This window comes from Saimiri boliviensis, chromosome 5 (genome assembly GCF_048565385.1).
Source record: "Saimiri boliviensis isolate mSaiBol1 chromosome 5, mSaiBol1.pri, whole genome shotgun sequence".
Lineage (NCBI taxonomy): Eukaryota > Metazoa > Chordata > Mammalia > Primates > Cebidae > Saimiri > Saimiri boliviensis.
In genome coordinates this window covers 22,645,586-22,658,321 of record NC_133453.1, presented here as the reverse complement: position 1 = coordinate 22,658,321, position 12,736 = coordinate 22,645,586, and the positions used below count along the sequence as shown (strand labels likewise).

The 12,736-nt window shown below is 43.0% G+C and overlaps 2 protein-coding genes across 7 annotated transcripts in view; one reads left to right on the top strand and one right to left on the bottom strand.

Moving 5' to 3' along the window:
* The window catches only part of USP37 (ubiquitin specific peptidase 37), a 110,672-nt gene extending 106,632 nt beyond the window's left edge, over positions 1–4,040 (bottom strand). For 3 of the 6 annotated variants that reach the window (XM_039469893.2, XM_039469894.2, XM_074399026.1), the window contains exon 1: positions 3,707–3,975. The gene's annotated coding sequence lies outside the window, so the exon portion shown is untranslated. The other 3 variants (XM_074399023.1, XM_074399024.1, XM_074399025.1) reach the window with 3 other exon arrangements.
* A 238-nt stretch (positions 4,041–4,278) lies between these two features.
* The window catches only part of CNOT9 (CCR4-NOT transcription complex subunit 9), a 30,056-nt gene continuing 21,598 nt past the window's right edge, over positions 4,279–12,736 (top strand). Inside the window, exon 1 of the mRNA XM_010336321.2 lies at positions 4,279–4,665. Within this exon, the coding sequence (XP_010334623.1) occupies positions 4,642–4,665 (24 nt within the window). The 5' untranslated portion in view covers positions 4,279–4,641. The remainder of the gene's footprint in view (positions 4,666–12,736) is intronic.

Here is a 12,736-nt window from a genome sequence, read left to right as displayed (position 1 = left end):
CTATTTGAATGCCACAACATCAACTTTAAACTTCTTTGTTCATTTAGCAAACAATCATTTATTAAGCTACTCCGCTTTCAAGGTACTCGGGTAGGCATATAGATGTGAAGATGATATAGCCACGCCCTCATTTAGAAGCTCCTAGAAGCCAGGCACAGTGGCTCACACCTGTAATCCCACCGCTGTGGGAGGCCAAGACAGGTGCATCACCTGAGGTCAGGAGTTCAGGACCAGCCTGCCAATGTGGTGAAACCCCACTTCTACTAAAAATACAAAATTTAGCCCAGTGTGGTAACACGCACCTGTAGTCCCAGCTACTTGGCAGGTTGAGGCAGGAGAATCCTTTAAACCTAGGAGGCAGAGGTTGCAATGAGCTGAGATCATACCACTACACTCCAGCCTCGGTGATGGAGCAAGACTCCATCTCAAAAGAAAAAAAAAGGAAGCTCCTAGACTTCCCTACTTTTGTCCTTCTACCATCATTCAGGCAAGAAATCTTAGCACCAGCTTAACCTCACTCTCATTTACTCAAATCCCAGATTTTTCATAGCTACTACTCTAATTCAGAAACTCATCACTATGTCATCATCCCACCTAGTATTTATTATGCAACCCAATATTTATTATGCAACATTTACTAAGCACAGTGCTAAATGCCATACACGAATCATCAATTTTTCTTTTTTTTTTTTGAGACAGACTCTTGCTCTGCCACCCCAGGCTGGAGTGCAGTGGCACGATCTCCGCTCACTGCAACCTCTGCCTTGCAGGTTCAAGCGATTCTCCTGCCTCAGCCTCCAGAGTAGCTGAGATTACAGGTGTGTGCCACCGCGCTCGGCTGATTTTTTGGACTATTAGTAGTGATGGGGTTTCACCCATCGCTAGCCTTGTCTCCTGACCTCATGATCCGTCCACCTTGGCCTCCCAAAGTGCTGGGATTACAGAGGTGAGCCACCCAAATAAAGCCCAATCAGAATTTTGCTTTATTTATGGAAATCTCATCTTTACTGATCTTAAAGATTAACCTGTTGTGAAAATATACAAACCACTACTCTGATTTTTGAAGGCTTTCTTTCCTTATAAAAGATCCATAAAACAAAAAACAAATGTACAAAGGAGATCAAATTAGTTTTGTTACTGAAAGTGGAAAGCTGACCTAAAGTCAATTCAAATAGTGTAGAATCTGAATGGTTTTATGACATAAGAATGGGTAAAAGTATCCAATGCTGGAAAACTCTTTTTTTCTCACGTGTCCTCTAACTTTTCAGAACAAAAGTGTCTGTCATGAGATGACAAGAATATCAGAGAGCTTGTGCTTCCAAAGACATGTGGTTCTTATAGCAAGTTCCAGTTTATTTAACAAATTATTGATAAATAAAAATGGTCACTAGTTTATATTCTAATAGAAGACAGGCTTTAAATAACTACACATGCAAATATATAATTACAAGTTCTAGGCTGGGCTCGGTGGCTCACACCCGTAATCCTAGCACTTTGGGAGGCCGAGGAAGGTGGATTGTCCTGAGGCGATCTTGTAGTTTTCAACTTAAGTGATACCTTCTCAGACAAGCCTGAGTTCGAAACCAGCATGGCAACATGGTGAACCTTGTCTCTACTAGAAATACAAAAATTAGCCAGGCATGTTGGCAGGTGCCTGTAATCCCGGGTACTTGGAAGGCTGAGGCAGGAGAATCACTTGAACCCAGGAGGCGGAGGTTGCAGTGAGCTGAGATCATGCCATTGCACTCCAGCCTGGGCAACAGAGCAAAAATCCTGTCTCAAAAAATAATAATAATTACAAGTTCTGAAAAATGAATAAAGCAAGGTACACGGAATGATGAGATTTAAGATTAAGACAAGGGAGAGAGGATAGAGAACATCAAGAAGGCTTCTCTGAGAATGTATCACTTAAGTTGAAAACTGCAGAACTGGAACAATTCAGGCAAACGGCGTGCCCAACGGCCTTGAATAGTACAGTAACAATGTAACTAAGGAAATTAAAAGCAATGTGGCTAAAGTTTAGTGAAAGAGAGGAGGAAGACAAAGTTAGTGAAGCAGTTAAGAACCAGGTTCTACAGTCTTGTGAACCACAGTAAGGACACTGAATTTTATTCTAAATGTAATAGCACTTAGCAGGGAGAAATCCACCAAAAGGCTTTTTAAGCAAAGTAATATGTTACTGCTGAAAGGAGAAGTCATACGGTTTGGGTTTTGGGAGAAGCGTGACTAAGAGCAAGAATAGAAGGAAATAAGGTAACCAGATAGAAGACTATTGAAGCCAATAAGCTTATAACGACTGCAGTAACAATTAATGTTTACTGGCCATTTAGTCTGTGCCAAGTGCTTATCACATTTATCTCATTTAATCCTTGTAAAAATTCAATCAGCTGAAAATTACTATTTCCATTTTGCAGATGATAATACCAGAAGCCAAGGCAATCAAGTCCAGGTAAAAAAGGACTGTGGCTTAAACTAGAAAAGTGATAGGAAAAGGTATAGAAAAAGATGCAAGACACATAACGGAAGTAGAGTAGAAAGAACTTGGAGAGGGTAGAAACCAAGAATGCCTCCCAAATTTGTAGCCTGTGTAATATGCCACTTAATAAAATGAGACACTGAAGAAGAAAAAATTGGGGTATGGAGAGAAAGATCAAGACTCTGGATTTGGTTGTGTTACATTAGAAACTCCTAAGGAAAAAAAATCAAGTTGAAATATCAAGCAGAGAGCTGGCTATTAGATGTGGAGCTGAAAACAAAGGGAATAGGCTGAAAATAACAATTTTTAAGTCATCAATATAGACAGAATTTAAAGCTTAAAGAGGAATATAAGAGTAAAAGAAAAGGACCTAGCACTGAACCCAAATACTCATTTTACTTTATCAAACATCTTTAAGACAAGTGATCACTTTTACGTTATTTGGTTTTTTGTTCTTCCATTTTACCTTTCAGCAGAATGCAACACTATTGACGACTTCTTTTAGCTCTTACAAGACGCATCCTCCATTAAACGTCAGGAATCCCTCAACGCTCCATCCTAGGTGCCTTTATTTTACAGCACTATACTCTTTTTAGGCTATTTCATCCACATCCGTGGCTTCAATTATTATCAACATGGCAGATGACATATACACCCCGACACACATTTACGTATCCAGCTCAGAACTCTCTTAAGAGCTCACCCACTATATCCAACTACCTACTTGACATTCCCTCTCAGATGACTCTTCCTAAACTTGTCAGGAATTGCCACCTCAATAAAGGAATTTATACAGAGCTGAAATTTTGAGAGGACTACCCCCAAAACCAATTTAGGACAACTCTCCAGGACACACGACTTTGTCATCAATCATTTCCTTTACAGATTATGACTTTAAATAGTTAAATCTAACAACCTGATCTGATAGCTAGAAATGGGCGCAAGGAAATACACAACAAGAATACAACTCATGTTTTGCAGTGAGGACTGGTCAAGAGGAAAGTGAACATGGTTAAGAGGGTGAATGAGTATCATATCCAAAGCCTGGGGGATGTGCGGCAACCAAAGTCACAGTCACCTGAAGAGACAGCAGGCCTTGCTAAGAGGCAAGTGGCTGACGACAACAGCCCCAGGGGAAAGGGGCCAGGTTCGAGTTTCGGAGGGAGTGAATGGCAGCGGAGACCAAGTCAAAAGAGGGGAAAGCCGGGGCAGTGCACCCAAAGGGAGTACCTGTGAGGCTGACGGTGCATCCAGGGGTTGTGGGCGGCCTGAGTAGCAGCTGGGCGAACTCCTGAAGAGTGAACGCCGAGTGGGCGGATCGCACAGAGGGACGGGGCGCTGGGAAAACGGCTCAATTGAGAAGCTACCCCGGCCCTCCTTACCTGCGCTGAGGGTCCGGAGCCCCCGGACAGACCTGCGGAAAGCACGGAACGGCGGAGAGCGAGAGGAGCCGGGGGTAATGAAAGTAGGGATACCAAACCCAAAAGAGGGAGGCCGCTACCTACCCCTAGTCAGAGAGAGCGGCTGATGGCGGGAACTGTGACTACACGCAAACACGCACGCACGCACGCACACTTGACGCCACCACACAGGCGCGTGCGCGCCAGCGAAAACTCCGCCCCTCATACGCCCTCGTCCCGCCCCCCACAGCACCTAGCGCGGCCTAACCCGGTCAGCCCCGCCCCAGCCCTGACTGTAGTACGCACGCGCACTTTCCACTTCACCCGATTTCGACCCTCCCATCATTTCCCTCCTACTCGGCCCAGTCGGGCATGCGCAATTGTTGTCCTCGCGGGACGGTCTATTTTTTTCCCGCCGTTCACTGGCCTCTGGAGAAGGGTCAGAGTTCACACCGCTCTCTGGAAATACCTGCCCAAAGCTAGGAGTTGTGGGGACTAGTTTGTCGAGGACGTTTTTCCAGTCCCAAATCTTAAGGGGCAAAGGAGATACTCTGGGACTGTTAACTAGGCCGAGGGCCAGGGGGCGGGAAGAGGATGTGTGGGTGGGGTCAGAGGTGATAGGTCAGAGGGCTGCGAAGGGGGCGGAGCGAGCTAAAGGCGGATGGCTGCTACGGCGGCTCATTATTTTCGGCGGCAGGGGTGCTGAAGCTGGGACGCGGGTCGGGCGCGTCCGGCTGCGAAAGGAGAGCGGCGGCCGCTCCCAACATGCACAGCCTGGCGACGGCTGCGGTGAGTGGCTGGGCCCCCAGGCCTGGAACCAGAACTCTTCCTCCGCCCCACTTTTCGGCCTTCTCTCCTAGTTCCCGGTGTCGGGCCCTAGTCCGATTTTTTTCTTCCCTCAACCTGCGAGGCCCGGGTTCCCCTGCGAGGCACGCCTTGGTTGTGGTGGAGCCGGCCCCTACGTCCTCGCCGGACGCCCCTCGCGGCCTCCCGCGCGATCCATCGCGTTCTTTTCGGCCGCCGGGGCTTGGTCCCGCGCCCATAGCAGAGCATTGATTGATTCATTGCGGTGACCAACAGTTTTAGGGCGCCAGTTGTGTTCTGGGCGCTGGCGTAGATGAGGGGAATTCCATGGTCAATCTGACGCGGCCGGTGCTCAGAACTCACCACATCGCAGGAGGAAGGAAATGGCTTCTAGTTCAAGGCTTTACTTAGGGAAAACCTGAGGCCCGGAGAAGTGCATAATTTTTGCATCTGACTTAAGTTCTCTGCGTTTAAAACTTTCCTCGACACGTCTCGTTTTACCCGCGTGATCTTTTAACAAAAAAGACAGATCGTGTAATTCAGCTGTCTGAAGTAATCCTACAGCTTCTCTTGGCATTGGGATAAAAGCTAGACTCCTTGCCATGGCCTACAAGGCCCTGTAGGATGTGGTCCTTAACCCACGTTTACAATCCCATTTCTTATCTGGCTCCTGAAGCTTCAGCTACACTGGCCACCTAACCCTCTACAACGCACTTTTCCTCTCCAAGATACACTTTATGGTCTCTATGCCTGGAATGAATGTTTTTATCCCGCCTCCTTCACACACACAGCTTGAGTGTAATTGGTACCTCTTTCTTGAACTTCCCGTAAACGTACTGTTTATCCAAATCCGTCTTTCTTCGGGCCCCTGCCTAAATCTGTCCCAGAGTAGCCTTCCCTGACTATCCTCTTCAAATTAGTTCCACAGCCACTAACTTTAATGGAGTACCCTCTACAGCTCCAGATCCCTGTGTAATTATTGTATTCGTTTATTTGTTGTCTGCCCCTTTGAGGGCAGGGACAGGGATCATGTGGGCCCTGTTGACATGGTTTCCCCAGTGTCGGAACAGTTCCTAATACAAGGTAAAGACTCACTTTGCTCCATGAAAGAATATTGAAGGGAAGGTGACCACTGGAAGAACATAGCCATAATGGGGAAAGGTCATTTGATTTGAGCACACAGGCCTAAAGACCAATTCTGCTTTTTCTGTTTCACCAAAGGGAAACGATTTAAGGAAAGTAGTGTACTGAAATTGTATTATCAGGCAAAATGACATGATTACTAAATAAAGCGCCAAAAAATTGCCATACCTTTTAAGTACAAAAAGTGAAAAATTGAGCCAAGTGTGACTAAGCTGTAGAAAACTGCTTTTTGAGATTTGATCTCCATCACCATTTCCAGTGCTGTTAGTATCTCTGCCTTCTAAGTGTTTGTAACTATTCAATGTGGAAAGTTATCTTTTATACCTCAATTAGGAGATTGCAATTTCCCTCGCTTTTTTGTTCCTTCTCCCAAATTATATATGTAATGTGAGGAAAAGTAAGTTGAAAGATAAGTTTGCTGCTGTTAGGGGAACAGCAGCCGAAGCAGGTGGATCACCTGAGGTCAGGAGTTTGAGACCAGCCTGGCCAACGTGGTGAAACCCCATCTTTACTAAAAATACAAAAATTAGCTAGGCATGGTGACAGGCACCTATAATCCCAGCTACTCAGGAGGCTGAGGCAGGAGAATCGCTGAAACGCAGGAGGTGGAAGTTGCAGTGAGCCGAAATTGTGCCATTGCACTCCAGCCTGGGCGACAAGAACAAGACTCCATCTTCAAAAAATAAATAAATAACAAAATGCTCAGTAGCTGGCTAGATTCACTCACTGGTAAGTGACTTGTTCCCAGACTTCAGCTTTGGGAATTTAATTCCCAAATTATAGGCTCACACCTATAATCCCAGCAGTCTGGGAGGCCAAGGCAGAAAGATCGCTTGAGGCCAGGAGTTCAAGACCAGCCTTGGCAACACCGTGGGAACCTGTCTCTACAAAAAATCTTTTTAAATTTTTCAGGCTGCAGTGAGCCATGATCGTGCTACTGCACTTCAGCCTAGGCAACATAGTGAGACCCTGTCTCCAAGGAAAAAAAAAACAAAACTACAAATCTTTCATTCCATAGGTATTCTGTAATGGATGTTATGCTTGTGAAACAACCAGAAGTAAGCCTTTACATATGTTTTTGTTTTGTTTTTAATTTCCCACTGATTTCCACTAGCAATTCTAGCATCCCTAAACATTTGTCTTTCTCTCACTTTCCACCTAATCAGCAGAGTCATTCGTCATTTTACATATTTTATTGAAGCTGTCATAGACTCCCAGATGCCTTCCTCTTTGGCAAGTAGACAGAACACTGCATTCTAAAGGATCTAATTCACTGTCTCCTTCCTAGTCTCCTGATGAAGCTTTAGGCAAATTACCTAACTTACCTTTGAGTATTCACTTCCGTTTTTCAAGTTATTTTGAAACAATACATTCTGGCTCTTATAAAGTTATAAGGGTAAGTAAGCTAATTTAGTACTTTCAGCACTATTAGAAAGTTTATTATTATTATTATTATTTTTGGAATACCATGCTGACACCCAAAGCCACATGTTTATATCCAGACTTGGGAAAATAATCTTTATTTCAGTCTGAGTCCATTTTTTATTTATTGGTAGGAAAACAAACAGCTGTTTTGGCCCTTAAACATAAAGTTACATTGGTAATTTGGCTCTTTTCTATTTAAGAAACCATCAACGTCAATTTTTTAGTTTACTCAGAGAAGGAAATCATTTTCTTTACAATTTATAGATAAATGTCAATGTGTTTTATTTTAAATAACTTGTAAATATCTTTATACTTTTCACATTTTGTGTTAAGATCTTTCAAAAATAGATGACCAACTTAAACTGTCGGTCCCCTATGTTTGTGACACTTGGAATTAACCATTGGTAACTCACTTTGGTAAATGTCTTACCTGTGTGTTAAGCTTTCTGGGGGAAAAAAAGGGTTACTTGAAATACATTTTCTTTCTTTCTTTTTTTTTTTTTTTTTTTTTTTTTTTTTGAGACAGTCTCACTCCTCTGTCACCAGGCCAGAATGCAGTGGCTCAATCTCAGCTCACTGCAACTTCCACCTCCGAAGTTCAAGCGATTCTCCTGTCTCAGCCTCCCAAGTAGCTGGGACTACCGGCGTGCTCCACCACGCCCAGCTAATTTTTGTGTTTTCAGTAGAGATGAGGTTTCACCATGTTGGCCAGGATGGTGTTGATGTCTTGACCTCAAGATCCACCCACCACGGCCTCCCAAAGTGCTGGGATTACAGGTGTAAGCCACAGTGCCTGTCCTGAAATACATTTTCTATACAAATTATTAAACAGAAAAGGAGGAAGAGTTCCCTCCTAAATATTGATAATATAAAAATTTTTTAACACACCCGTTCAAGGAACAGGACTGTTGACTCTATTTTTTTATTTTATTTTTTTGAGACAGGGTCCCACTCTGTTGTTGCCCAGGGTGGAATGCAGTGGCACAATCTCAGCTCACTGCAACCTCCACCTTCCTGGTTCAAGTGATTCTCCCACCTCAGCCTCCTGAGTAGCTGAGATTACCAGCACACACCACCACACCCAGCTAATTTTTGTATTTTTAGTAGGGGTGCGGTTTCACCATGTTGACTGTGGCTGGTCTTGAACTCCTGATCTCAAGTGATTCACCAGCCTTCCAAAGTGCTGGGATTACAGGTGTGAGCCACTGTACCTGGTCAGGACTATTGACTTTAGCAGCTTATAATTAATAATCTACAGTAATGTACAATAGAGCATCTTTCTATTCTTGGAAGTGTTAAGGATGATAGCTCATAATCTAAATCAGGCTTCTCATGATGATTCTGTGTGTCCAGGTATGTAATTGAGCTCACTGTGTATCTAAATCCAGCTGTTAATGAGTTCTGTGCTAAGGGAATATTAAATTTCAGAAAGTTCTGTTGAGTTCTTAAGAGTAATTTCTTCAACTTGGAGGAATATTTGTGCTTTCTATCGTTTAAACCAGGTAGAACTAATCGAATCTAGAGAGAAGTGGAGTTTTGGTCTCATTCTGCTATACACTGGCTGCGTGACCTTGAGCATGTTAAACCTCTGTTAACCTGTTTCCTCTTAGAATTTTGAGAATAAAATGATATAATCCGCAATGCCTGGCACATGGTATGCTCAATAAATGTTACTGCCTATTAATAATTTCTAGAAAAGGCAGACCTAATTTGTTGTAGCAGAAAACACCCATAATTGCCTAGGGCTGACTGTAGGGTTTACTGAAAAGGGCAGTAGAGAACTCTTGGGGGGAATGGTACTGTATCTTGATTGTGGTCGTACTTAGGTGTATAAATTTGTCAAAAATCTATTGAAGCGTACACTTAAAATGGGTGTACTTTTATTGTATGCAAATTATACATCAAAGTTTATTTTTTAAAAAAAGAGCCTCTTCAGCCGAGCGCGGTGGCTCAAGCCTGTAATCCCAGCACTTTGGGAGGCCGAGGCGGGTGGATCACGAGGTCGAGAGATCGAGACCATCCTGGTCAACATGGTGAAACCCCGTCTCTACTAAAAATACAAAAAAACTAGCTGGGCGTGGTGGCGCGTGCCTGTAATCCCAGCTACTCAGGAGGCTGAGGCAGGAGAATTGCCTGAGCCCAGGAGGCGGAGGTTGCGGTGAGCCAAGATCGCGCCATTGCACTCCAGCCTGGGTAACAAGAGCGAAACTCCGTCTCAAAAAAAAAAAAAAAAAGAGCCTCTTCGATTAGACTGTCACAACTAAGAACTAAGTAATTTCTAAGATTTTAGGACTGCCTGAGACTGGTAATTATTTCATATAGTTCCTTCACTTTAACAATGAGAAAATTGAGGCTTGGGAAGTTAAATGACTTATACTAAGTCACACAATTCTAGAAAAGGCAAAACTGGATTTTGAAGCTACTTCAGGCTCCCAAGCCAGTGTGTTTTCCATTTATAGACTCATGTAGTTTGCAAATTGAGATCTTTCCTATTCTTCAATATGATAAACAGATCCTTAATCCTGGATATATGGTTGCATTGCAGGAACTCTGTGAACTCCCTAAAATTATGTGTAGGTTTTCGTGTTTTTGCAGTTGTGTATTTTTCTCAGGAAAAGATCCATAATTTTCATTTTATTCTGGGTTTTTTTTGTTGTTGTTTTTTTGATACAGAATCTTGCTCTCTCACAAGGCTGGAGTGCAGTGGCACGATCTCGGCTCACTGCAATCTCTGCCTCCCAGGTTCAAGCAATTCTCCTGCCTCAGCCTCCCAAGTAGCTGGGACTACAGGCACACGCCACCATGCCCAGCTAATTTTTCTATTTTTAGCAGAGACAGGTTTCACTGTGTTGGTCAGGATGGTCTTGATCTCTTGACCTTGTGATCTGCCCGCCTTGGCCTCCCAAAGTGCTGGGATTACAGGCGTGAGCCACCATGCCCGGCCTCATTTGATTCTTAAAGGGTCTGGGCCTCAAAAAATGTTAACCTCTGCTCTCTTGGTTGATATCCTGCAATTATTGTTAATGCTTCAAATAAGGTAATCTCCAGTAGGGAAGTCATAGATGAATTTGCTTGCCTGTCAGTGACCCATGTGTGCTACTAGATTGAATTCTATATCCACCACAGCCTTCGAAATGTGTTAGTAAATTAAAAATTCAAAGAGTTATAGCGTCTCAACTAGGTATCTTTAGAAGTGATTGTTACAGAGTGGCATGCGGAATAAATGTGCCTGTTGTCTGCCCATAGTTTCATTGGTTGTTAAATGAGGTTAATAACCACCTTGTTGTGATCATTAAGTGAAACCATGTTTTTAAAAAAAGAAAGTACAACATAACTCTCTCTTGCCTCACCTGCTGTATCCATTCTTCTGCTGCCCACCTCCTTTTAAAAAGATATAAATTACAGAGTCTTCTTCTTGTGAAAGATGTGCCTAAATGACTCTTGGGATATAGAAGGCGAGTTAGATACATTTTGAGTTTTGGTGTTTTATTTAGGCCTGATGTCCAAAATACTTTACCAATCATCTGGTAATATAAATTAATATATAACTCAAAATGTAAGAATATTTTCCCTTTTATCCTCCAAAACAATGAAATTTCTATATGTGTGTTACAAAATTACTTGTTACATATCTGTCTGTATGTGTGTGTGTTGATTGTTCTCACTAAGTAAATTATGCCCTGAGCCATACATAATGTGACATAGGGTACTATGTCAAACTGTTTTACTGACTTCTCTATTAAAATGATGCCTATTAAGTGCTTTGTAATTTCAGTAAGTAGAGAATTTCTCCTAACATCAGTGCTATTAACTATTGTCTAGGTCAAAGGATATAATTTATTAGAAAGACTAATCTGTAGTGTGGGCATGGTAGCTTACGTCCGTGATTCCAGCACTTTGGGAGGCCGAGGCATGTAGATCACTTGAGGTCAGGATTTTGAGATCAGCCTGGCCAACGTGGTGAGATCCCATCTGTACTAAAAATACAAAAATTAGCTAGGTATGGTGGTACACACCTGTAGTCCCAGCTACTTGGGAGGCTAAGGCAAGAGAATTGCTTGAACCTGGGAGGCGGAGGGTACAGTGAGCTGAGATTATGCTACTGCACTCCAGCCTGGCAACAGAGCGAGACTATGTCTCAAAACAAAAACAAAAACAACAAAAACAAAAAGAACAAAAGAGAGGAGGATTCCTACCCTAAATACTCTCTGGCACCAAACTGCCCACCTGTTGGCTAGAATGACAGCAAAACCCGTAACTCCAAGCTAGTGCCAGTGGGGGCCACATTACCACCCACCTGACATGGTTCTAGCTCTCTTAGAATTAAAGTCACATGGAGGCTGTAGCCCACACAAATAATCTCACAAATTGGAGTATTGCTAACAGCAGGTGTCCATGGCTTTAGGAACTCATGTATGCATCAGGCATTGGCCTTTAAGAGTGCCCACACCACTGCAAGCAGTGTCATCTTCTCTACTGGGATCAGGCCAGCTCCAGAAAGAATATGTGGGGAGGGGGATGGGGCCTGGTGTTCAGGAGTTATGGTATGCAAACTGGTGGTTAACGGGGCAAGATGGGGTGGGTACAAGGTGCTGACTGCAAGTCACAGACTGGCTCTAGTAGGGGTGATGGTATTTACTGATGGTGGTATCTGATGATAAGGCTTTGGGGAAGGTCGATTGGAATGGGTACTGGTTAATCAGGATAGGTACTATATTGCCAGACTAATGTCTCTGAGGCCCCCCTTTAGTTACTGGATTGTGGGGTCATCTAAGAGACTGGGCAGGGACCCTAACGCTAAAATTTTATCCTGTGTTTCTGCTGAGCATCTAAGGTGATGTAATAGTCTAAATAAACACATACCCTATCTTCAGGTAGGAATTACATTTCCAAAAATAGTTTTTAAGTTGAGGGCCTGTTTGTGTCTGCCTAGAAAGGGCAAGTGCCTGAACAACACTGCTTTTGCTATTGGGAAAGGAGGAAAAAAGCTACCATATTCCTTCTATCATATTGTTGCTGTAAAAGCCTATGATTGATGCCTTGAGGACTATCTCTGAAGGGAGTTAAAAAACAGCTTTTAGCAGATTACTGTAAGGCACTTAAAGAAAGCTTAAGCCGCATTATATTTCAGTCTATTTAGCAGAACGCCTTGTGGTTCTGTCAGTCTAGTGAAAGGATAAACATCAAGCTAAAAGCTTATAATCAAGCTTCCATTTTTAAAAGGCCATTATTCTGGTTGGGTAGAGTGAATTTGAATTCACCTCAAAGTCTATTTTATGCTTAATTCGGTTTGTCAATAAAGGCAGTTATTTTTGTTCTTTGTCTTTACATCTGTATAATGGGTAGATCATCATTCAGTCACACTAAAGTCTATTGAGAAATTGTAAATACTGTGAGAAACTAATATAGTTCAAAATAGTGTGGGAATATGCAACTTCATACCTTGTTAAATTGAGTTAATTCCTCTGAGCATTAGTGATCTCATCCA